Raw genomic sequence first — 27,082 nt, 5'->3', positions numbered from 1 at the left:
AAAAGACAATGTTATATTTGTGAAAATGTCAAAGGCTGAAATCTTAAACTATTTGGAAGCAATTAAGTTCAAATCTTACTGCCATATTGTCTGGGTACAAGGAAATGAACAAGAAGTAATTCTGCTATCAGATAAGCCGATATATATTATTATTTACATAACTATAGCTAGCCTCAGGGGAAAAAAGGAGGCCCTGAAAACTGTACTGAAGCATAGTGACTGGGGAAAATAGACTATATAAATCAAACTACAGAGAAGAGAATAAAAGTATTCAACAGAGTAAAAGTATTTCTGAACTTCTGTCCATGTTCTTATTTATTTTAAAAACATTTAATAGGGAGAGATTCCAGTTAAAGTGAAGACATTTGAATATATTTTTAAATTTTAAAATTTACTTGAAGCATGAATATCAAGAGATAGCTGCAACTGCCCAGAAGAAAAATATTCTTAACAAAAGAATCAGACTAGACTCATTTTTAACCAACACTAAATTTTAACCAGCACAAAGGATATTGTTTTGCTGACTGTATGGAACAATTGGTACAATAACCGCCTGTGCATGGACACATTCCAGGTAGGTCTGTGATAGGAGTCCAACAGTGAGAGTACTCCCATTCTTGGTGAAGACAAGAGCATCTTTTCCTAGACGCATGGAACCTGACTTGAAACCATTGCCAAAGACACCGATGGGACACTGGCTCTTCTTTATTACTTTATCTGTAAAGCCAAAGCTGTAATTACACAAGAAAAAAATCAGAAATGTTAAAATCATCCTAAGATAGAATATTGACTTACACTTGAAAAACACATTTTTTTTACTCCTTTTGATGTTTGCAAACTGTAAGTTAAAAACATAGGAAATTACTAAGGGGCAATGAGACTGATTTTTCTAAGTTGTTTGTGTGTAAAAAGCTCCAGAGTGCTAGAACCATAACTTTGTAAATGTAAAGAAGGCCCCTTTTCACCGGCCAACAGAGAGTTGGCAAAGGCCTGTGCAGCTGCTTTCTTGTCTAGATAAAATAGAAAGTTAGGGTAAGGTGAAAAGCATAGTTGCTTGAAGAGTATAAAAGTACCAGATAGTGGCACTGATCAAAGGTAGTAAAGAAGCTATCTTTCAAACCTGTTCACATCATCCTCTAGAAATCTGAAAGTTGGAGATTATATATCTTCACAATTTCAACTCTCAAAGGATAACCCTTCCAATTCTTACCCTCTGCTCCATCTGCTAGGACAGTTCACTGGAATATAACCAAGAGATAAAAATAGGTAGTTCTGCCTCTGAATATCTGCAAACAGCTGCAGTATAAAGTCTCCCTTGTTCTATTAAGGGCCTCTCACTGAGTCACCTTAGCAAACTCTGTAGTCCCTTTTATGATCAACTTCATCTCAGAGCTAGAACCATTCCCTTTCTTACTTGCCATGTTGATACTCACATAAAAAAGAATAGAACTCAAAAAATTTAAAGAAATGGTATCTAGAAAATTATCTTCACCACAGATAAAACCAATCTTAAAGACTGCTTCTCTCTAGGTGGACTAATTTTTACAATGTTGTACACTACCATATGGTTAATATTTATTGAAGCTACTATGTACTGTGTATTGTACTTAGCACTGGATACACAACAGTGAATAAAAAAGATATAATTCTTGCCCTCATACTATAGTCTAAAGAAGAATTTAATATATTACAGACTAGGTGCCCAAGAAAGGGGAGTATTATCAAGTAATACCATATCCTTGGGGGTACAAACTTTATTAGAGCTTTGTCCATCCTACAAATGAATCTAATGACAAAGAAAGGTAACTTCCAAGGAAACTGTCCTTTGAACAGCAAAGAGCATTCAGTGGGCCCTCAGTATTTCAGGAAATAAGACTTACAAAATGTTAAGATTCAGACATTCTCATTTCTCCTGTGAAAAAATTGGCTAGGAAAGATTGGGTCATTATGAGGATTATGTATTGTACAAATTATATTAAAGTGGTATTCAAACTTTAATATTAAAATGACTCATCATTTTGAGGGCAGAGTATAGCTCAAATGGTATAGTACTTGCCTTGTAAGTTCAAGGCCCTGAATTCAAATCTCAGTACTGCCAAATTTTTTAAAGAAACATTAAAAAAATGTCATTCTGAGAATTATCATGTTATTCCCTATCCCTATTTCAGATCTAATGCCACATGTTAAACACAGAGCTTTTCATAAATAGGACTCTTATCTGCCATATGAAATGACTCTGTACGCTTATCTGGATTTAAGGCTTTTATATTACCATACAAGTTTCAATTAGATAGTTAAGGTAAAAGGATAAAAAATAGTGAGACTATATTATTCTCTTATTTCCTAGCCATCTTTTACCTTGTTCCCTTATTAGGTATAAATCCTCATGGTGTTACTCAGTTTTGATAGACCAGATAACTATATAAAATTGAGAAAACAGGCAACAGGATATGGCTAAAAGCAGAATGTACAAGCACAGATATAATGAGAAGAGAATTGCCGGATGGTCTGGACTTGTTGATGATGTCATGTTTCACTAAAACTTCCCAGGTGCTCTTTTTTCCACTTCAATTCCAAGGCTAGGTATTCTCTTTAAATGCATATTTGTAGACATGCCTAGTACCAATCAAACACTAGCATGAAAGCTTTCAACACATGGGCTGGGAAGATGACTCAGAGGTAGAGTGCTTGCCTTGCATGCATGAGGCCCTAGGTTCGATTCCTCAGCACATATAAGCAGAAAAAGCCGGAAGTGGCACTGTGGCTCAAGTGGTAGAGCACTAGCCTTGAGCTGAAGAGCTAAGGAGCATCCACGCCCAGAGTTCAGGCCCCTCGACCAACCAAAAGAATAAAAAAAGCTTTCACCACACACAATGAGAGAATTATAAGGAGTAATTTCATTGTTGAATATAGCTCAAAATTTTTCCAGCTAGATTTGGTGGCTCACACCTGCTATAATTCTAGCAACTCAGGCCGTTGAGATCTGAGAGTTGTGATTTGAAGCCAGCTGCCCAAGCAGTAAAGTCCAAGAGATTCTTATCTCCAATAAACTACAGAAAAGCTGGAAGTAGAACTGTGTCTCTAGCCTTCAGAAGAAAAGATAAACAGGGAATAATGCCCAGGCTCTAAGTTCAAGCCCCAATAGGACCACACAAAAAATTCCCATGAGCTATCATGGTTTAGTTTATAGACTGGTGGTTTCCCTTCACTGAGTCAGCCTTTGCTCTAGCCTCTCATGTAAGAAGCAACATTATTTATACACCAATGGATTCAGGTACCAGCTCTTTTACTGTAAATTCTTGTTGAGTACCTTAAGAAGTCACAAAATCTAGACTCTAGTGAGATAAATTTAAATTAGGATGTTGACCAATCGAACAAGCCTTCCCAAAAACCAAACACACAAAGACAGGCACTACTGTTGACTGTATATACTGGTGATGTAATAGAGAAATTAAAACTGCTATGAGCATCCTGTTATTCTCTAGCTTGTTTTAGAACACTTCTGAGCAGAGGCAGCAAATACCTTCAATCTGTGGCTGTTTTTAACCCTTGACCTTTGAAAGAAATTTTCCATCTTGCTAGAAAAAGCAACTGAGTACATAGGCTACCTAGTTCACACAATATTCCCAGAAGCTAAAGAAAACTTACAATGTGCCTTTAAAATTTTAATGATATGCATTGTTTTTTAATTGGACTTTCAAAGGAATCTGTTTATAAAGAAACTTACTGTCATTGCACTATTTCATCAGCATGAAAGTAGGAAGAGGAACACAGGGCTAGAAAATGGGAGACAGGATAACAAACAGAATTTCTGTAGGCTCAACAATGTTCAATAATGACTTCTATTATTTTTCCAAATACAAAATATGCCCAACATGAAAACTAGAAAAATATACTTAACATTTTCAAAGCTACTTCTAAAGTTTAGTTACAATCAAGCAAACGATATACAAGTATGAAAATATCAAAGAAATTATTTTGTACAATGAATATTCAATCGATTAAAAAGAAAAAACAAAAAAAATGAAGTAAGTGGCATCTTTAGATAACTATTAGATCAGATTAAGTGACCTCTTGTAGGTAAATAATATTTTTAGCTCATACAAATTTGTTTTAGCATTCAAACACAAATCCAGTACATACAGTGTATTAAACACTCACTAAAATAGTCCCCTAGAATTAATGTTTTAATAAGGAGGAGTTGCTTAGAGCAAATTAGTGGGAAACATGTTTAACCTGTAAAAACAGAGAAGATACTAAATCTAAGGAAGTTTCCGCCTGTTTTGCTCCTTGGGAAGGGAACAAAATTTTTAATAGATGGATACTGATCCTAAATACTTCATTTCAAATGTCATTTCTTCAGAATAGCCTTTTTTTTAAGTCCCCAGGCTAGATTCAATCCCTTTGCTAAATGTTTTCTTAGAAATTTCACTTTTCTAGCACTTCCATTGATAGAACAACAGCCTACTTAGTTCTACCACTAGTCCAGCTCTCTCAATCCCTTTGCTAAATGTTTTCAGAAAAATTTCAAGCCGGAAGTGGCGCTGTGGCTCAAGTGGTAGAGTGCTAGCCTTGAGCTGAAGAGCTGAAGGACAGCACTCAGGCCCAGAGTTCAGGCCCCGCGACCAGACCCAAAAAAAAAAAAAAAATTCACTCTTCTCTTCTAGGACTTCCATTGATAGAACAACAGCCTACTTAGTTCTACCACTAGTGCAATTCTCTTTCTCACTAAACTATTAACACTTTGAGAACAAAAGGATCATGTCTGTTTCCAGTACCTTGCACACAGGTGCTCAGTAAGAATTTATTTAACACATGAATGAATCTGGAACAAAAACTGTAGTTATTTTGAAGTCATCCTTTTCTTCCCTCTTTCCTTATACTTATACTAACTTTCACATGCAAAATAGAAGGTAATCAGATATGCTGCACCTATTGTTTGATGTCTATGTTACTGGGATAAGGTATGCTGGGAAGGACTCATTAAGATAAGCAACTTTAGGGGGAAATTACTACATACAGAATTGGTTCCATCTCATCTAAATTGTCTTTTCCTTTTCTAAATATTTAATTTCACTGTTTTTTAATGAAAGATGTAGAAATATTGGTAAATTGTCTTTTTCTTAATGTATTATCAACTTTGAGGAAAAATTGATGTTATAAATTAAATGACAGGGTCAACTCTCATACTTTCATCAACACATTGTCCATGCTTTCATCTCCCTTCTAGGGGCTTTTCTCAAATGTTCTTCTAACTATGGGGATCTGAGACACAAAGTATATAGACTTGAGTTATAAAATATAACCAGTTGCTTTGACCAAACTTAACTTTTGTTTCATTGACCGATCAACGGGTTTTCTCTACAAACAGGGATAGTAATTTAGAATAGTTTCAAAGAGAACTGCAACCAAATAAATTTTTCATTTTTACGCCTCCTCCTTAGCACCTCTCAATTTTTTCTCATGCTTTCACATACTCTAGTTCAGGAAGCCACATGGAATAATCAACCATATCTGCTAAAAAAGCAAGATAAGGAAGGAAATAAACTCATCTTGTACTCGAGTATAATAATAATAAAGCACAAACATGTACTATCAACCATAGAAAGAGTTATAAAGTGAACTGAGAGTGACAGCAGAAAATTATCATTACTTCAACAGTTAAAAAAAGAGAATTTCCTTACTCTACTAGAAAATCTTCCAAGATTATACATGTGAATGCTTATCTTGTATAGGCCTCAATTATCTTCATAGTTCTAACACAGAAGTCATCTCAAATCCAATACTTTTGACTGAAAAGTAACCTTAGGTTAATCAGGAATTGGAAAGGTATTTTAAAAAATTACTAAGCCTTAAGTAGAATTCAAGTTTGTAAAGTCAAGAGGAAAGAAAGAGAATGAAGACATTTTTTACCTGAGCATTCGGTGGAGTTTGTGAGGTGTCATCCCACATCCATCATCAGTAAAGGTCAAACAAGATTTACTCTTGACTTCTTCAACATCTATAAAGACTGTCCTGGCCGATACATCTGGATCTACAGCATTATCTGAAAAAGGTAGAAATCTTTGATATTAGATGCCTCTTTCCAATAGTATCGAATCTCTATAGTTCAACCAGGAACCAGTGGCCTGTAATCCTAGCTACTAACTTCTGAGGATTGCAGTTCGAAGCCAGTCCAGGCGGATAAAGTCCGTGAGGCTCTTAATCTCCAATTAACCACCAAAAAGCTAGAAACTGAACTGTGGCTCAAGTGGTGGAGTGCTATCCTTGAGCAAAAAAGCTCAGGGACAGCATCCAAGTCCTGAGTTCAAACCCCAGGACCTCCCCTCCCCACCAAATTTTCTACTTCAGTATCTCCATGACATGGGAAACTGTCCTTGTATTCCCCACATGAATGATCCTGAAAGTACATAGGGAGCATTATAAGCAGCACATGTACACTGAGTTATGGAGAGTAACAGGGCAGCAGAGAAAGTTATGAAGCTGATTTCTAGATTTCATGAAATAGCTGATTTGTAATCTGCCTTTCTCCAAGATTAGGATCTATGGTGAAACTATTTTGTAAGCATTTTGCTTTGATTTTGGCCTTATCAAATTTCTTATCTTTTAGCCACTTCACTGTTCACAAATATGTATAGTAAAGGCGTAGCTAAAATGAAAAGTTGAACCAGCAATCTTGGCAAAAAATAGTTATATATTACACATATTACAATTTATTTATGCTAATTTTATTTCCTACTTTTTTAATCACCTCTTTAACACAGACTTTATCATGATCCCTGTTCATGATATAAGAACCATTGAAAGAGTCAGGGTGTTAAAAGCAAATCATTTTAAGTGACTGCCTAAATCCCAGTGATGGCCACAAGCATGCTTAGAGAGAAAGAACAATTCTGCTGGTTTTTATTTCTGGTCTGTCATGGGGCTTGAACTCTGGGCCTGGATGCTGTCCCTAAGCTCTTCAGATCAAGGCAAGTGCTCTACCAACTGAGTCACAGCACCACTCCAGTTTTCTGGTGAAGATAAGAGCCTCGTCAACTTTTCTGTCCTGGCTGGCTTTGAACCACGATCCTCAGATCACTGCCTCCTGAGTAGCTAGGATTGGAGGTGTGAGACACTAGGGCCCGGCCAATTTTGCTGTTTTTGTATTAGTCTTAAAGGTTAGGTTGCCTACTCTCCCTGCTTTCTTTTGGGAGTATTGAGGTTTGAACTCATGTCCTAAGGCTTGTTCAAATGGTATTCTATCATTTGAGCCATGCCTCCAATGCTGTTTTCAACAGTTATTTTAGAGATAGGGTCTTGTGGACTTTTCTGCCGGAGTTAGCCTTGCATCATGATCCTTCCATTCTCAGCCTTTTGAGCACCTAGGATTTCAAGTGTGAACCATGGATGCCTAGTTCTGCTCCTTTATGAAATGAAAAGTTCTGAATTAAAGTAAAACAAAATACATAGAAAATCTCACAACTTCTCTGGAGTTACATCTTCACTTTAATTATTTGACATCAAATGTAACCATATTTTATTACATATTTGGCATGTACCCACCTCCTCAAAGACTAGTATTGTCTGGTGACTTTATCTTTTGCCACAGGCCACATTTTAGACAATTGTCCGCCACTGACATATGCAGCTCTAAAGTTTCCTTAAGACTCACTAGCACAGATACAGATATGTTCTGTAACACACGTTGAACAGTGTTATTATTTGTGCCCTAAAAGATGAGCTGGAAGCTTGATCCTTAGTATGGTGGTGCCCAGTTAGTGGAACCTTGCAGGGGTGAGGAATATTTTCCTGCCGAAGGCCACTTGGATATGATACTATTATCATTCAAGAGCCATACAAAATTATCAATACAGGTAGATAGGCCATTGAAAGCCAAAAAAAATCATTCCCAAATGACTTCTGTAGCCTTATATGGCCCCCAGACCAGATGTTCCATCACTGCTAAGAGGTACAGCCCATGCAAGGTAATTAGGTCGTAGGGGATGACTCCCTTGGAAGGGATTGATGCTGTCAAGTCTGAAAGGGCAGAATTAGTTCCCAATAGAGAGTGTTGCTATAATTTGAAGACTGCTTTGTGAGTTTGGATCCTTTTTGGTTTCTCTACCAAACTTGTTTGGAAGAAGTCAGGAGGCTCTTGCCAGGATATCAGAAACAAGCTGTGTGGACTTTCCAGCCACCAGAACTATGAGGCAAACAAATCTGTTTACATATAAAGTACTCAGGCTCCGGTGTATTGTTAGTGATACAAAATGGACTAATACAGATAGGTTCCTTAATTGTTCTTGTCTTTACTAGCTCTTTAGACAAGATAGAGACCCTTCCAACTCTTCCTTTGCTCTGACATTCTACACTGCTTCACTGAAATTGGGCTGCTGGGTGAGCCAGTTAGGATCCTAGTCATATACTTGTCCCACTACCACTGACCAGACCATGTTATTTCCCCAATGGTAACTTTCCTTACAATCAAGAAAAATGCTGCACATATTCAAATATACCCATTTACAATGCAATTAACAGTATCAGTTACAACCAACTGAATGTGTGGAACATATACCATATAAACAAGCACAGATTAATTTCAAAGACCGCTATGGCGTTGCCAGAGTCATTGGTAAGACCTATTAGTGACTATGACCTCAAAAAAATCTGAACAGCAGAAAGGTACTTCCAATAGCCCCACAGGAGGGTTGAGTTCTGATAGTCTTCCAAGTCCAAATGGGGCCTGAGCACCATATTATGCGCCAAGATAAATGGGTCAACTATGGGCAGGAATTACAGGTTGGCATGCAATGGTAGGTTTATCAGAAAGAAAGTTCTTAACTTTGTAAGATTAAAGAATTTTTTTCTTTTCTCTGACAGAAGGATCCAACACTGTATAGCTGTCTGCACTCCTTCAAGAAATTTTACTTCACAAGTAGGGCCTTGTATCAGTCATTCCTGTTGGTATACAACCAAAGACTAATGCAATTTTGTCAACAAAATGGGCATCATTTATACGTGGAAAAAGCAATCTCATCTAATGCTTTATAAATATTCACAATTCACATGCAGCACATTAATTTCAATTACACGCTTATACAATAGTTCATAGTTCATTGAATGAATCAGCACACAGGCCTCTGGCAAAATTGCTCTTTTCCTCCCAAACTTTACCAAGTTCTTTTTTTTTGTCCTGAGGCTTGAACTCAGGATTGGATGCTGTCCTGAGCTGCTTTGTGTTTAAGGCTGCTGCTCTACTTGCTTGAGCCACAGTGCCATTCCTGGATTTTTCTGAGTAGTTTATTGGAGATAAAGAGTCTCAGAGACTTTCCTGCTTTGAACTGCGGCCCTCAGATCTCAGCCTCCTCAGTAGCTAGAATTACAGGGGTGAGCCACTGGCATCTTGCTACCTGTTCCTGGTTTTGTTTTTCTTTGGGGGAGAGGGTTGCTGATTTTTTTAAAAAAATACTGAAGTGTTTAAACACAGACACTTCAAGAGTTACACAGTAGTTGCCAGAGCAGCTAACTTTTATCTCCTTGGCTAGAAACTCATGGAGTACAAATGGTAAGGTATACAGGAGAGGCCAGGGTCAGCTGGATCAGCAGGGAAGATGAAATCAGTAGATGACCACTAGCAAACACAGCTTTACACACCTACTTATTTGCTATTTTATATAGCCTTTCACTCTGCCTCAACAAATTATAATATAATTAGCTTCAACAGATGAATTTATATCAGTAAGGCACCAAACTGGCAGCTTGTTTCAACTCTTTGCTGCTTAACCCTCTAAAAATTGGCCTGCAAGTAGCATAGGCTTTTTTCTCCCCTAGTCCAGTCCATGAACATGGAGGACAATGAGTGAACTTTTACTCTTCTCTTCTTCCTTCACTCACTACTTAGGTAAGAGCTGTATTGTGAGATTCTGCAGGGGCTTTACCCCTAACCTGGTGGCACAGTCCCCTGTGCTACTACATCCCAGGGAGTCTTAGCTTGTCTCCCTTTAGTGGGAGGATCCTATCACTTTGGCATGGACATGAGAATCCTGGGTCTTTGTCTTCTAAAAAACTTGCAACTGAGGTCTCAAATCTCATGAGAACCTTAGTGATAATAAGAAACTATTTGACAGTGATAGCCTCCCATGAGAGATGTGGTGTGTAGGAGGCTGCTTTGAGACAGTGCTTTCACAAGCTTCTATCTTTGCCTATCCAGGTACATGGATACTTGCAAGGTTGCCATGTCCAGTTTGCTGACGTACAGTCATCTGTTGAGTCGCTAAACGTATTCTTGCCTGAAAACTGCCTCTGCCTGTTTTCTGCCTGTGCACAAACATGTGCACACACATATATTGGCACTAAAATTACCAAAAGTTTGAAATTCAACAAAAGTTTTGGGAGCTCAGTGGTATAGTACTTGCCCAGCATGGATGAGGTAAGACCCTGGGTTTGAGGCCCAGACAAAAGGATTAATAAACTATCTTATATACCTTCATTCTCTTATTTTTACAGACTTTATTCTTTGTATTATTTTAACAGCCTAATAACTCATCTTTCCAATCCACTTCTCTCTCATCCAACCCATCTTACATACTGCTTTAAGAGTAACTGAAGCACAGTTCTGATCACGTTATTCTCCTGGTCAGTGAAGTTCAGACTAACAGGCCAAATCCCAGTGCCTCCTGGTCACATCCTGATTCCAACTCACCTTTCTAACCTAATTTCCTACTTGATTCTTGGAGTAAAGAATACCTGTGCTTAAATCCTGGATCTCTTAGATGCTAGGCTCTACTTCTTTGGAAAATTACATTAATTCTCTAGATCTCCATTTCCTCATCTGCAAGATGGGAAAAGATAGTAATACTATTTGATACTGCTATTTATACTATTTAATAGCCTTAAAGGGTAAATTTTAAAAGATATTTTAAAGGTTCTTTACAGAGTTTCTGAGGACCTCCATGCTCTAAGTAAATCCAACAGCTCAGTATTCTCCATGCTCCTTTTCACCTATCCAGTTATTCACCTAGTTGTTACTTTTTTTAGTTGTCATTATAAAGGTGATATATAGAGGGGTTACCATTTCATAAGTCAGGTAATGAGTACATTTGCAGGGAAATAGATAAGACCTAGAACAAATCATGTTAAGTGAGGTAAGCCAAACTCAAAGAGACCAGTGGTGTATGTTTTCTCTTATATGTGGAAGCCAGTTGTTCCTTTACACTGTAATGCCCTCCTGCCACCACATACACATGTCCCAATCCTTCAAATCTCAGCTCAAAAGTCACCTCCTTCACAGTGGTTTTTCCTAACTCCCCCCTTCCTGATAAACTGGAAATCGTTGCTTTTTCCTGTCAACTCCTGCAACAGTGAGTGAATCCTTGCTGCTATATTATTTTCTATTTTGTGTCAGACAAAACAAACACTTTCTGTGTTTACCTCCTCTATTAGAAGTGTGTATGTAAATTGTATTCATCTATGTACCTAGCATAGTGGCCTTATTCACAGTGGTTGCTCAATAAATATTTACTCGAATAATTCACTAGAAAATGAATGCATGTAGGTACAGAAAATTGTTGAAGGAAAACTCAAAAGGAAAGGCTTGGATTACCAGTTAACAGGCCAGTGTCCCTTTTTCTTATATCACCACAAATATTTGTGATTTGGATTTAAAGTCTGTTTTGGTACATAATAACATCCATATTCACACTACAGTTAAGCTATCTTAGGCCTGGTCTAGGTTTTTCATACATACATGTTTATATATTTATATATTAGTATTACAAAACTCATTAAACCTTAGTAAATCACCTATCAAGCACAATACACACAATTCAACACATGTATTGCAAGATGAAAGAACAACAAATACCTCCCAGCACATTTATGTCTCCCACCTCCCACTATGTTATTAATCTTCTTTTTATGTTACATGCACAAAGACCTCATCTCATTCTGCAGAGGTTTATGAGGCACAGTGCCAAACCTAAAATGCAGAGCGTTTTTTAGAATTTGAAATATATCAATGCCACCGTCTATTTTAGTCAAACACGGCAAAACATTTGGTGTCACCTAGTGAAAATCACCAAAATTCTCAGTCACCTTCCAAATAATCCTCCTCTTGCTATCAAATTCATGGCTTGGCCACCGAAATGACTTAGGAAAGGACTAGGTATCCTAAGGCCACTCAGTCCAGGAGCTCTGAAAACGGTTTCAAGATTTTGTTTTGTTTACTACTCTCTTAAATCTCTTTCTTTCAGTTTTTTGAAGCGTTTAAAATGTGCTCTGTGTAGTGCTGTATTTTATGCAGGAGTGCCTTCCTTCTTTGCTGTCCACACAGTATTCTGCACGGTACCACAAAAGCTGGTGGACTTGGCTTCCAGGGATCAACCAAAAAAAAAATGCTTTAAAAGCAAACACCGGTAGAGCGAGAGGTTAAGTCCTCAGTATTCATTCCAGCGGTGTGAGGGCGCTCGTGGACTACGAACCCAGCCCTAGGCAGCCTCAGGGAGCCAAATGCACTCGTGTCATCTCTTAAGAGATGTCCCATCATTCCTAGACTTTCTTGTGTCCAAAGTTAAAGAAACCTTTTCTCGATCTTTCCTAATCACCCCACCCAGTTGTCTGCTCTTTTCCCTCGCTGGCTTGGCGTTCTCAGTGGATTGCCAGCCCCCATGAAGCGCAGCTGCCCAGGCCTGAGAATTTTATGCATCTCCTTTGGGCTGTTAACTGTAACAAAGTTGCCGAAATCCCACAAGGCAGGGAGAAAAACCACGCTGGAGTCGTAAGTCTTTGGATGAATACTCCTAGTTTCCTTCGCTTTTCTATGGAACCTTGGGAGAGAAACCCACCCCTCCTCCAGGGCTGGTGGAGCTGGGGCCGGTGCCCAAGTCTCCTCTCAAGCCGTGGCCTTAAGCCCGACCCAGACCCCGATTGTGACCCCAGCCCAGGCCCACGCGGCTCTACGCATTAGAGTCGCGTCCGCAGCACCACGCTGGCACCACTGCCTCGGCCCAACGCAACCGGGCCCGCCCTCACCACTCACCTAGCAGCTCCGCGATGGCACTGAAGGGTCGCGTGTGGCTGCTGGAGTTGCTCTGTAGGTAGCGGGGACTCATCTGGGGGTGAGAGAAGGTCCCGTCCCGCGTGAGGCCTCGGCCCGCCGAGCCCGCCCCAAGCGCCCCCCGCAGCCCCGGGGCCCGCGCGCGAGTCTGCCCCCTCGGGCTATCCCCTCACCCCCAGTCTCTCCGACCTACCGTGCTCAAGCGGATCCCGAAGGCCTGTGGAACATTGCCTAGCCGGGACAGCCCGACGCCTGGTGGCCCAGAGCCCGCCGGGGCCCCTCGACCCAGTAGCATTTTTTTGGCCGCCACGATAGTTGTCTGCTGCCGCCGGACTGCTACCCGGCCGCCCTGGACTAGTCCTCACTCCCACTCGCCCACGCAGCTGGCGGCGGCCGTCCGGGACTGGTCGTCTCCAGATCCAACCCGCAGCTGGCGGAGGCGGGGCGCACTCCAGCCACCTGTCCCCAGCGGGAGGGGGTGGGTGGGAGGCCGGCCGAGACGAGCGGCGGCCCCGCCCTGCCAGCGCCTCTCCTGACCTACCAACTACCAGCAGCCACTTCGGGGCCGTACAGAAATATGGCGGCTTCCAGAAAGTCTTTCCTTAATCCCCGCCCCTTATTAATTCCTGGCGTTTGCCATAGGCCAGGCCACCGAGCGGGAAAGCACGAGGGGAGGAGGGGTGGGAGATCGGCGGCGCGTGGAGTGGGGCGGGGCAGAGCAGGACGGGGCGGGGCGGAGAGGGGCGGGGCGGGAACAAGGCAAGCGGATGGACACGGTGTGGGATTTCTGGAATGGAGTCCTACTTAGGCTGCGTGACTAACAGGCAGGATAAGACAAGTCTTTCAACATGGAAACAGTACAGAGTTTTCCCCCCTCCCCCCTGTCTCTGGGAAAACATAGTACGCTCACGTGAAGGGAAAACGTCCTGATTCGTTATAGCAAATGAGTCTGGAAGCATCCAGACTTTTCTAGAATGCAATTGGTAAGCTATATCCACAAATCCTTGTGACCCTGCAGGGAGACTGTTTATAAAACAAAAAATGCATTTACTTAAATCTTGTACCGCCAACTAGATTATTAAGTTCTAGACAACCCATCAAGTGAAATACCATAGGAGCCTTGCACTCTACCCCTGAACTAAGCCCTCTGTCTTTGTTTTTCTCGGACATTATCTCCACTATATAGCCCAGGCTAGCCTTGAACTGGTGAAGTTTCCCCAGTGCTCCTATCACAACATGACAGACTACTATGCTGTCCTATATTAATTTTTTTCTTTGTAGTGAAAACGTGGGTTTAAAAAAAAATCTCTTATATGATTTTATGAAAGTACTAGAGCTTGCACTAAGGGCCTGGGTGCTGCCCCTTAGCATTTTCATTTAAAGTTAGCCCTCTACAATTTAACCCACACCTCCACTTCCCGATTTTTGGTGCTTAATTGGAGATGAGTCTCGTGGACTTTCCTGCCCATGCTGGCTTCAAACTAGGTAGTCAGATCTTGGCCTCCCGAGTTGCTGGAATTACAAACATGAGCCATCAATCTTCTAGCTATTTTGAAATACAAAATACTTTATTGTTAACTGTGCTTATCCTTCTGTCCATTCAAACACCAGAACTTACTTTTCCTATCTAATTTTGTACTTGTTGAGCACTCTGTCCATCTTTCCCTCTCTTAGCCCCTATCTTGCCCCTGGGAACTACTATTCTACTCTTTACAGATCTCTCTATTTCAGATTGTATATATGAGTAAGGCCATGCACTGTTTGCCTTTCTATGTTCAATTTGTGTCAACACAATTTCCTCCAGGTCCATATATGTCTGAAAAAGCAGAATTTCACTCTAATGTGGCCAAATAATATTCCCATTCTTTATCTACTCATCCACTGTCAAACATTTAGACTGATTTCAACTCCTGACTATTGTGATTACTGTTGTAATAAACAGATGATCACAGATGTTTTTCCAAAAGACTGATTTTATTTCTTTTTGATATATGCTCAGTAGTGAGATTGCTTGTTTTCCTTTGTCCTTTTAATAATAATCATTCTAGCTGGAGTAAAGTTGTATCTCATTATGATTTTAGTTTGTAATTCCCCAATCATTTGTGATGTTAAATTTCTTTTTCACATGCCTATTGGTCGTGTGTGTGTGTGTGTGTGTGTGTGTGTGTGTGTTGAGACAGGGTCTCTCTGTATAGTTCAGGCTGGCTTCAAATTTGTGATTTTCCTGCCTCAATCTTCAAGTACTGGAATTGCAGCCATACCACTGTCACACCTAGCTTCGTAGATCTTCTTTTGAGAATTGTCAATTAAAGATTTTCCCATTTTTATCAGGTTGTCTTTACACTATTTAAAAATTGGCTTTTGCCTTGTTTAAATTCCTTTTAAATGTTGGATATTAACCCCAAGATGAATATTTATTAGCGTAAAAATTCACAAGGGTACAGGGGGCACTAGCTAACACTTTTGTAATCCCAGTTCCTCAGGAAGAAGAGATTAAGATGTACTCAATCGAAGGCCAGCTAGGCAAAAAGTTAATGACAACCATATCTCAACCAATATACTCATCTCAGCTGTGCATGAGATGATAGGTAGGAGGACTGTGATCTGAGCCCAGCCTTGGGTAAAAATGTGAGACACAACCTGAAAAGTAGCTAAAAAGTGAGCAAAAGGAGTGGGGGGCTAGGTGTATGTCTCAAGTGGTAGACTATCTACCCAAAAAGTGGCTGGAATTTCCCCTCTCAACAGATGTTTTTCAGTGTTTACAGCACTAGACAAGTCTGATATTTTCACTTTTTGCTAATCTTTTTCTTTGGCGAGGGCATTTTAAATGACTTTTTAAAAAATCATAGAGTAGCACATGCATATATTGGTTAGATAGCTAATGATTTAATTTTACAATATTATTATCTAGATTATCTGTATTTGATATTACTGAGCTGTTCTGGTGGTTTCGGGGAGACACATGGGTGGGGAATTCACGCTGCCTAAAAGAATTACTTGCAGTTGTATAAAGCAATTTCTTTGTGATTTTTTTTTTGTTGTTGGTCTTGGGGCCTGAACTCTGGGCTGGGGCACTGTCCTTCTGCTCTTCAGTTCAAGCCTACCGCTCTACCACTTGAGCCACAGCACCAATCCAGCTTTTTTCTGCTTATGTGGTGCTGAGAAATCGAACCCAGAGCTTCATATATGCAAGGCAAGCACTCTACCACTGAGCCACCTTCCGAGCCCCTCTTTGTGATATTTTTACACATGCATATAATGTACTTTGATCAAAATCACCCACTCTATTACATTTGCTTATTTCCAATCCCCCTCAAAATCGCCCACTCTATTACATTTCCTTATTTCCAATCCCCCTTTTGAAGTAATTTTATATTTATTTGTTTGTTTATTTTGCAGTCATGGGGCTTGAACTCTGGGCCTGGGCACTGTCCCCCATCTCTTCAGCTCAAGGCAAGCATTCTACCACTTGAGCCACAGCACCACTTCCGGTTTTCTAGTGGATGATTGGAGATAAGAGTCTCATGGAAGCCAGGCGCCGGTGGCTCATGCCTGTAATCCTAGCTACTCAGGAGGCTGAGATCTGAGAATCGCGGTTCAAAGCCAGCCCGGCAGGAAAGTCCGTGAGACTCCTATCTCCAATAAACCACTAGAAAACCGGAAGTGGCGCTGTAGCTCAAGTGGTAGAGCGCTCGCCTTGAGCTGAAGAGCTGAGGGACAGCGCCCAGGCCCAGAGTTCAAGCCCCATGACCGACAAAAAAAAAAAGAGTCTCATGGATTTTCTTGCCCAGGCTGGCTTTGAACAGCGATCCTCAGATCTCAGCCTCCTCAGTAGCTAGGATTAGAGGTGTAAGCCACCAGAACCCAGCTTAAAGTAATTTTAAACCAGTTTCATCATAATATTTTCATGCATGCATATAAAGTACTTTAATCATATACACATTCTCACCTTCCCATCATCTTCTTCCTTTGCTCTCTTCCCTTTCACTAGTGCCCTCCACAAACAGTCCCAGTTTATGTTCATGGCATTTAGATTTTAAGGTCTATATTCTGCATATGAGAAAAATGCATGAACTATTTATCTTTCTCTGTCTAGCTTAGCTTATTTCCTTTGACATACTTATCTTCATTTCCATCCATTTTCTGCAAATGACAAAATTTCATTTTTCTTTATGACTAAAATATACTCCATTTTGTATATGTACACCAAAATTTTTATCTGTTCATTAGTTGATGGGCATCTTGACTGTTTCCATAGTTTATCATAAATATGCTGCTAAAGACATAGGTGTGCAAGTATCTTGATTTTTTTATTGTATGCTTATTTTCATTCCTTCAGATATATGCCCGGGAATGGTATATGATAGTTCTGTTTTTAGTTTTTAAGGAAACTGCATACTTATTTCCATAATAGATACACTAATTACATTTCCACCTATAGGGTAAAAGGGCTCCTTTTGTTCTGATATCATTGTCAGCATTTGTTATTTGTTTCTTCTTTGGTAGTACTGAGGTTTAAACTCATAGCCCCACATTTGCTAGGCATGTGCTCTTCCACTTCAGCCATGTCTTGAAACCCTTTTACTGTGGGTTTTTTACTCTTGATTTTTTTTTTTTTTTAGTTTAGAACCTACTATTTTATTTTGCTGTTATAAAGGTGATATACAGAGGAGTTACATAAGTCAGGTAAAGAGTACATTTTCCCTTCCCTCCCCACTCACAAGTTGTATAGTTCATTTTCACCATAGTATCTAGTGTGCTCTTGCTTTAAAAATATTATATACAATTTTTTTTATTATTTTTGTATAGAGAATAGAATGAGGATCTTGTTTCAGGCTTCTATATATAGATATCCAGTTTTTTCCACATAGTACATTATAATTACATTAAAAGCAATAACAAGAAAGATAAAACCACTTGTGTCTCTATCTTGGGATTCATTTTGCTTAGCATCATCTTATAGGTACATATGTACATAGCTTTTGATCTTTTCTGCTTGTCATAAACATGTACTAGTTACTGCAAATAAGGGAAACCATGGGACCTATGTTTTTTTAGGCCTGGCTTACTTCACTTAATATAATTTTTTCCAAGTCTTTCCATTTCCTAACAAATGGGGCGATCATTCTTTCTAATGGAGTCATAGAATTCCATTTTGTATCAAGAAGATGTGGTATATATACACAATGGAATTCTATGCCTCCATCAGAAAGAATGACATTGCCCCATTTGTTAGGAAATGGAAAGGCTTGGAAAAAATTATATTAAGTGAAGTAAGCCAGGCCCAAAGAAACATAGGTCCCATGGTTTCCCTTATTTGCAATATCTAGTATAGGTATGAGTCAAGCGGAAAAAGTCAGATAATGTGATGTTAGGAAAATAAAACCTCAAATATGTAAAAAAAAAAAAAAAAAAAAAAGAATTCCATTTTGTGTGTGTGTGTGTGTGTGTGTGTGTGTGTGTGTGTGTGTGTGTGTGTGTGTGTATCACATTTTCTTGATCCATTCATCTACCGAGGGGCATCTGGGTTGGTTCCATATCTTATGCTGCATGAATATCGAGTTTTTTAAATACAATTTGTTGATGAGGCTGTGTTTTCTCCAATGTATGTTTTCAGCTCCTTTGTTAAAATCTGATGGCTCTAGCTACATGGATTTCTTTATGCATCTGATTAGTCTACATGTCTGATTTTATGTCAGGACCATACTATTTTATTACTATATCTCTGTAATGTGTGTGTGTGTGTGTGTGTGTGTGTGTGTGTGTGTGTGTGTGTGAAAGAGAGAGATGTATATATCAATATATACATATATGTGTGTGTATATATGTGTATATGTATATATAAATATGTGTGTGCATGTGTGTGTAGCTAGGATTACAGGTGTGAGCCACTGATGCCAAGCTTTCTGTAGTGTATTATGAAGCCAGATATTGTGATACCTTCAGCACTAATCTTGCTCAGGATTGCTTTGGCTTTTTGGGGTATTCTGTGCTTCTGTAGGCATTTTAGGATTAAATTTTCTGCTTCTGTGAAAATGGCATTGGTGTTTTGATGAAAATTGCATTCAATCTGTAGATTACCTTCGGTGGTTTAGCCATTTTCATGTTGTTAATTCTGTTCATCAATGAACATAGTAGGTCTTCCCATCTTTTAGATTCTTCTTCAATTTTCTTGTTCAGAATTTTATGATCTTAATGGTAGAGGTTTTTCACTTCCTTAGTTACATTTATTCATGTGTATTTTTAAAGACTATTGTGAATGAGACTTTTCTTCATGTCTTTCTCAGCCTGATCATCATTGGGATGTAAAAAAGTGGCTGGTTTTTGTGTGTTGATTTTATATCTTGTTATTTTGCCAAAGGGGTTTATCAGATCTAAGAATTTTGAGTGACATCTTTAGGGTCTCAAGTATAGAAGCATATTATCTGAAAATAAGGATAATTTTACTCCTTCATTTCTTATTTGTATTCCTTTTACTTCTTTTTTGCCTTTATTTCCTGGCTAAAATTTCAATCACTATATTGAATAAGATTGAGGAAAATGGACATCTTTGTCTTGTGTCTAAATTTAGAGAAAAAGAGTTCACTTTTTCCTGCTTATTGCAGGAAAGTTTGTTGTATATAGCTTTTTATTATGTTGAGGTAGGTTTCTTCTACTTCTAATTTCTTTAGAGATTTTTATCACAAAGAAAGGCTGCATTTTGTTAGTCTCTTTCTGTGTCTTTTGAGGTTATCATGTGTGTTTTTAAGCTTTATTCTGTATATGCTATTTTACATTTATTGGTTTGTGTATATTGCACCATCCTTATTCACATCTCCAGAATAAAACCAACTTGACTATGGTGTATGTTCTTCTCAGTATATTGTTGGATTCAGTTTGCAAATTTGGCTTTTTCCTTTGGTGCCGCTGAGGCTTGAATTCTGGGTTGTGTGCTTTCTACTCATGTACATTACCATTCAAAACATACTCCTAGCCCTTTTTACTTTGGCTATTTCAAATAAGGTCTCACATTTATGTCCAGACCTGCCTAGACTGTGATTTTCCTATTTAAGCTTCCTGCACATCTGGAGTGACAAGCATGCACCACCATACCCAGCTTTTTTATTGATTAAGATGGGGGTCTCATGAACTTTTTGCCCTGATTGACCTCAAACTACGATCCCCTCATTCTCTGCTTCCTAAGTAGCAGCCAACCCCCATTCAGCCCAGTTTGCAGATATTTCATTGAAAATTTTTTGTTTCTAGTCATCAAGGAAATTTAACTAGAATTTTCTATTATTGTATCTTTGAAAGCTGGTATCAGTATAAAACTGGCCTCTTTGAATAACATACAGTGTCCCTTCCTTTTCTTTTCTAAAAATATTATTATTTTTAAGTAATTGTACAAAGTGGTTATTATCCAACCTGTCATTTTATGAGTACAATACATCTTGATCAATATCACCCCTTTCAATGTCCTTTCTGTTTCATGGAATTGTTTGAGGCACACCAGTGTTAATATTTTTTTTGGGGGGGGGGGGGGTCCGGTCATGGGGCCTGAACTCTGGGGCTGGGCACTGTCCCTCGGCTCTTCAGCTCAAGGCTAGCTCTCTACCACTTGAGCCACAGCGCCACTTCCGGCTTTTTTTCTTTTTGCTTATGTGGTGCTGAGGAATGGAACCCAGGGCCTCAGGCATGCAAGGCAAGCACTCTACCACTGAACCACCTCCCCAGCCCCCACCAGTGTTAATTTTTTAAAGGTCAGGTACAATTTAACAGTGAATCCATCTGGGCTTTTCTTTGTTGAGAAACTTTTTTCCTAATTTAATTTTGTTACTTGTTTTATATCTGACCTGGTTGTTTATATTTCTGTTATTCACTTTTAGTAGGTCACAAGAATCCAGAAATGGATATATTTCTTATAGGTATTCCAGTTTATCAGAATATAGATTTTCAAAGTATTCTCTAATAATCCTCTGAATTTTAAAATTAGTGTATTTGCTAATATTTTGAATAAGAAAATAGTATCTCCTTATTGTTTTGGTTTGCATTTCCCTGACTACCAGTGAGGCTGAGTATTATTTGAAATATTTATTTTGCATTTGCATCTTCTCTAAGTGCTTGTTGGTATCCATAGGCATCCCCTCGCTCCCTTGGGTCCCTTGCATTTGTCTTTTTAAAAAGTTATCCAAAATACATATAAATACAGAGAGTAATTTGATGAATCTCTCTATCCTTATTACTTAGATGTAGAACCTGTCAAGATCTGCAATGGAATGAACATTTTGTGTCTCTTTAAAATTCATATATTGAAATCCTAACCACTAATAAAATAGTATTAAGTAGTGGGGCTTTGGAAGGTAATTAGATTATAAGGATACAGCTCTCATGAATGGATTAGTGCCCTTATTAAAGAGACTAGAGAGATTTCTCACCTTCTTCCTCCACATCAGGACCAAAGGAGATGTCTGTTTTGGCTTATGCATATCCAGAAGAGATCCATCTCCAGAACTCCAACCACATTGGCACCTAACCTCAGACTCCCAGCTTTCATAATTATGAGAAAAAATATGTTCTTTATATGCCAGCTAGTCTGTGATATTTTATTAAAGAATCCTGAACTGCTTAGGACACCATTTTCCTATATTAAGATTTTTTTCCTTCTTTTTTAACATCATTTTGCTCTGTGTATTTCACTGTCATCTAAAAACAGACATTGTCTAATCACCATACCACTTTCACATCAAGCAAAATCTATAATAGTTCTTTAGTATCCTCTAAGATCCAGCCCATTTTCTGATTTTCCCAATTGTCTCAAAAAGTGTCTTTTTATACTCAGTTTATTCAAACAAGATGCACATATTGGACCTGGTTTTGTGTCTTAAATCTATTTTAATTTAAAACACTCCCCTCATTTTTAATCCATGCTATTGAGTTGTTGAGGAAACCAAGTCAGTGGTACTGTTGAATGCCCTGCATTCTTTTTCTGTTTGCTTCTTTATGTTGTCACTTTACTCATACCTCCTGTTACAGGAGTCAAATGTGACTTAACTATAAATTATAAGTTGGCATTAGAGACTTAATTAGATTTCAGCACAATGATTTTAAGCAGTAATATTCATTCATGTTTCTATGCATTGCATATTGTACCACACCAGAAGATACATACTCTACAGTACTTAGAAATGCTCAGGCTTATTGGTGGGTTCATCTAGGGGTGGGAAACTGAAGTTTCCACTGCAAATTTCTAGTTTCATTCATTGATATTCATTGTCTGAAAAAAATTATTCATGCCACAAAATTGATCTGGCTTCATAATTTCTTCTAATTTAGTAACTGAATTTCTCTGTATAGAACGTACGTTCTTTAACCACGGCTGTTAGGTTCCTCTGTAACACAATTTATACAGGATAGATGCTTTATTTGGGGGGATAAGTTTTACAGTAAAGAGTCAGTGTCTATGGTAGAGACATCTCTCATTTCAATAAATCTATTGTCTAGACTAGTAGGACTTGTCAACAGGATGTCTCTAGCTGTTAGCCCCTTCAGGGTTTGTCTCAGGTACTGTGTTTTGTCCAAGTTTACAGTTTTCTGGGGTTTCTCACAGTGACTGACCAATGAGGGACACCTGAATATCTTAGCACAACTTGAGGCATTTCTTTTTTATTAACATTCATTAATTGTACAAGGAGAATGAAAACAAGTATATATAGTGTATCCTGGTTCACCCCTCTATTACTCTAACATTTCTAAAGTAATGTTTACTCAAGATCTCTCTGTGTGGCTGGCTGGATCTATACTATTTGGCTCAGCTTTTCTGCCAACACCTGCTTCTTTGCACAGATGTTATCCCATGAGCACTTCTTTGGGTGTGTGTAGGATGTGTGTGTGTGTGTGTGTGTGTGTGTGTGTGTGTGTGTGTGCCAGTCCTGGGGCTTGAACACAAGGCCTGGGCACTGTCCCTCAGCTTCTTTTGCTCAAGGCTAGCACTCTACCACCAGAGCCACAGTGACACGTCTGGCTTTTTCTGAGTAGTTTACTGGTGATAAGCGTCTCATGGACTTTTCTGCCTGGGCTGACTTTGAATCATGATTCTCAGATTTCAGCCTCCTGAGTAGCTAGGATTGCAAGTGTGAGCCACTAACACTCAGCTCCATGAGCACTTCTTAATAAGCATACTACACAGTAAACTGCATGATGGAGTTTACTCCCTGGGGAACTCAAACTGTGCCACTTGAAACTGGGAAACCCAATAAAGTTAGCACTAATTTTATTCTCTAGGAGCTAGTTCACTCACTCCCCAGTTGTATCAAAGGGGTTAAGAGGAACCCCGAGAGAGCTCCTACCCTAAAGTTGTAGTAATCTTATTGCTAAGACTTCTCCCAGGTGGTGAATTGGAATAGTATACTAGTAGAAGAGAATGTGTTGTCTGGTATGATGTATCAATCAAGTGTTTGAGAAATATGAAGCAAGTAGTAGCTATAAGAGAATGGAATTATATAATTACTGAGTTAAAAAATTGTCCTCCCAGTGAAGACAGTTTTGCTCTGTGATAACTTGGATGTTGCTTGAGAAAGAATAGGACTCTAACAAGTGGTTTGTGGTATCTAAAAAAAGTCTTCAATCCCCAGATATCCCTGAGCTTGTAGAATTGGCTCAAACTCTCTGCCTAATCCCTTTTCTTGGAGATATACAGCACTTCTTCTTCCCAAGACAAGATGTACACTATTCTCCCTCCTGGCACTAGTCCTATAAAAAGAGTTAGCTTTAACTCTTGTTAAGGCATGGATATGAAAGGCCTGTTAGTAGAAGAGAGTTATTATTTTCCAAGGAGATACATGCAAGACTTGGCTAGCACGTATTAACAGGAGCTGGAAGAGTTCACACGGACTCAGATTCTAGGAGTATTTGATTACACAAGCTAGACTGTAACATTGGATAATGGACAATTTACCAATGTGGGAGTTCTCTCCTGAGATATAGGATTTAATGACCTGACAACATCCACAGGAGATGGTGCAAAGAGTACTAGATTGTTCCTAGAAGTACAGGACAAATGGTACATCATGTTAAATGAGACCAAAAGGCCATGGTCTGCTGTAGCAATAGTGGAAGACGTGAACAAAAGATCAGAAGAAAACATACTGGAGTGGATATACCAAAAAAACTAGAAAACTCAAAAAAAGGCATACAATACACTATTAGCCAAGACCAAAAGAAATATGCTGGCTGTAGGAACAATATGCTGGTTATAGGAACAACAGGAATCAGTGATGAATCATCTCCCTGTAATGTGAGACACTTTACACCTAGGTTTACTATAGCAATGAAATAAGAAGACTAGTAATATCACCTTGTACTCACAGCCATCCTGACACCTAGCTGAGTGATGGGGACTTTCTACCTAGCTTCAAAGGCCTAGAAGTGAGACATACCATTCTTTGAATTGCAGATGCCTAACTCAATAGGTAGAGCAAGGAGAACTCTGCTTCAGAAAATATGTAGATACATCATTGTGATTAGCCCCAGGGAAGCTACTTCTTGTGCTTTTATGATGGGGCTTTGTCTAAGCACAAGCATGTGATTTTTGTCTTTAAAAACTAAGTTCAGACCTTGTTTGGGGATACAGGTCTTTGAAACAGGAGTCCACCTGCAGATGCTGGCTTCCTAATAAAGAATCCCAATTCAACCTCTCAAAATGTGGCTTCTATGTTTCTTGCCAACAGAGATACCTTACACCAGCAATGGGAACTGAAAAATAATAGAGGCATCACTGCTGAGTTTAACCAAATAAATTGGGTAGGTGAAATTATCGTGAGTGACAAGGTTGGAGGCACAGCCAGGGAGCCTGAGTACAGTTATGGAAATGATAAATAGAACTTGGCCTCCCAAAGAGAAAAACAAACAAGGAAAATACAGGCCTATTCTAGAGATGTTTTCACGAACACCCTTCTCTCTGGTTGGAACATTTGCAGAGTGACCCACTGACCTTTTTCCTCCCTGAATACAACACTAGCGTTTGGGAAGTCTTGTTTGCCTCAGCAGCTCAGGGGAGGCCCACCGCCTGCTTTCTTCTGAGACGTGCTTGTGTGGTCCTCCTGCCTCATTTGCCTCAGGGCATTGGGAACCACCATATTAAGTGCAGCCGTGTTTACTACTTGTAGGTTTTGGTGTTTAAACAAAGGCCTGTTGCCATCCCCAGCATTTGGCCTCCTGATTGGCAGCTGGGGTCCAAGGCACCCCTCTGCCCCTCCTCAGCTCCCCACGTCAGAGTCAATCCCCAGGGACCATGGGAGCTGCCAAGAGTCTAGGGCCTGGCCTCCTGCGGCCTTGCAGCAACAATAAAAAGCAACAAATGAATCCACCCAAATCCCACCCCTGTGGCTCCATAGGGCAGTAGAAAGGCCAGAACACGAGGGTCCACACGGATCTTCACCAAAAAGGCCTTCCGGGACCGCTGGTATTAGTAAAAGAAATTTCCCAGCACCAGGGTTTTCCCAGTTGTAGGAGCCCAGGTTCTGATGCCCGTGAGTGCAGTGCCTCAGGAGGGTGTGGTAGGGCCCCCCAAAAGTCCCCACTAGCCTCTGTCTTCAGACAGAGCTTTAGATCTCCAGACTAGCTTCCCCTTGCTCCAGAGTCTAAGGTCTGAAGCTCTGAACCATCTACAGGATCTTTATTTTTATTTCAGACTATCACTTCTCATGGTCCACTCTAAGTTCTCTGGAAGAGAACCCACATTTGTGAAGGAATGCTGCCCCGGAAGCCTTGTTTGGTTATGAACTATGTACAAACTCACAGTTATGGTGAGGAGCCTAGAGACACAGACATTTCCTCCTGGTTGGTAAGCTATACCAGAGAGCTCTAATGATTTGGCACCTAGGTGGTGATGGTGGTGGTGTTGTGTATGTTTCTTCTAGTGTGTTCTGATCCATTCTTTAAGGTCATCCAAGTTTCTGGATGGACATGATGAATCCTAGAACATATCAGGATGAGAGGTCAGCCAAGTATACCACACCTTTTAGAAAGGCCAAGAGTTAGAATATGTATCTTGATTCTCTACTCAATCAGCCTGTAAGCTGTGGCCACATCACCAGCTGTGATCCACGAAAGCTGACTGAGCAAGGCTTTGTGGGTAGGAAGACAGGGAGCACCATCAGGATCAAGCCTGAAGGCACTGAGCAGTGAGCGAAGGGGGTGGAACCGCTGTGCAGCCTTGACAAGGCTTCAGCCAACCTCATGGAAACTCAGAGAGGTCCTGGATTGCAGTGATGTGCCAACTGTGCTGTGGCCCTGGATGGAGACTCAGGCTGTGCACTGGTGGCCACCAGCACTCCCAATAGCAGTACTGAGAACAGAGTGCTTGCTTACTAAGGAGGAGAGGCAGGGCCCAGAAACACCTGTAAGACAGATGTTCCCATCTGTAATACAGTGACTAGGAAGAGTTCAAGCTCCCTTCCAGCCCAGGGCTCTAGGATTGCACCAGCCACGCCCCCACCCCACCCCACCCCGATCCTACTACCCACTCCCTCTCAAGCTGCATTGCATCTAGCACCTGTCCCCTTGCTTACTATGTGCACTGATGACTGGTGTTATAGTACAGATTCTTGGGAAATCTAAGGCATTTTTATAGGGCTTGTCCAGTGAAACCCATCTAGAACGTCAGCTTCCTGGCTCCTTCCTTCCTCTGCTTGGTAAATGTCTTGTTTCTATCCTGTTTCCCCAAGTCACTCTCCTTTCCTTTGCCCTTGCCCTTTGAATAGGATGAGTGGTGTTCATTCATGTACATATGTAGAGGGAAGGACTTTGGAAGCAGACCTGGATTGGAATCCCAGTTCACTTCTCTTGAGCTGCATGATGGTAGACACGTCAGTTAAGCTCGCTAAGGCCTTTTCTGCAGGAAATGGAGTTACCCACAGACATGGTGATATAAACCTATCATTTCAGCACTTGGCTGGCAGAGGCAAGGAGATCAGAAATGTGAGGCCAGCCTAGGCTATATATGGAGACCCAGTCTCAAATGGAAAAAATTAAATTATATAAAAAGGAGGTATTGATATGCTTGTATAG

The 27,082-nt window shown here is 39.9% G+C and overlaps 1 protein-coding gene across 2 annotated transcripts in view; it reads right to left on the bottom strand.

Annotated features, from left to right (window-relative positions):
• Positions 1-13,458, bottom strand: part of Morc4 (MORC family CW-type zinc finger 4) — a 54,689-nt gene extending 41,231 nt beyond the window's left edge. For both annotated transcript variants that reach the window (XM_042690079.1, XM_042690081.1), the window contains exons 1-4: positions 13,230-13,458; positions 13,019-13,091; positions 5,914-6,046; positions 514-731 (exon numbers count right to left, since the gene is read on the bottom strand). In XM_042690079.1, coding sequence (XP_042546013.1) covers positions 514-731; positions 5,914-6,046; positions 13,019-13,091; positions 13,230-13,331 — 526 coding nt within the window. In that variant the 5' untranslated portion in view covers positions 13,332-13,458. The remainder of the gene's footprint in view (positions 1-513; positions 732-5,913; positions 6,047-13,018; positions 13,092-13,229) is intronic.
• Positions 13,459-27,082: the final 13,624 nt, after the last annotated feature.

This window comes from Dipodomys spectabilis, unplaced genomic scaffold (genome assembly GCF_019054845.1).
Source record: "Dipodomys spectabilis isolate Male_0828 unplaced genomic scaffold, ASM1905484v1 ptg000132l, whole genome shotgun sequence".
NCBI lineage: Eukaryota > Metazoa > Chordata > Mammalia > Rodentia > Heteromyidae > Dipodomys > Dipodomys spectabilis.
This window is presented reverse-complemented; position numbering and strand designations above follow the sequence as displayed.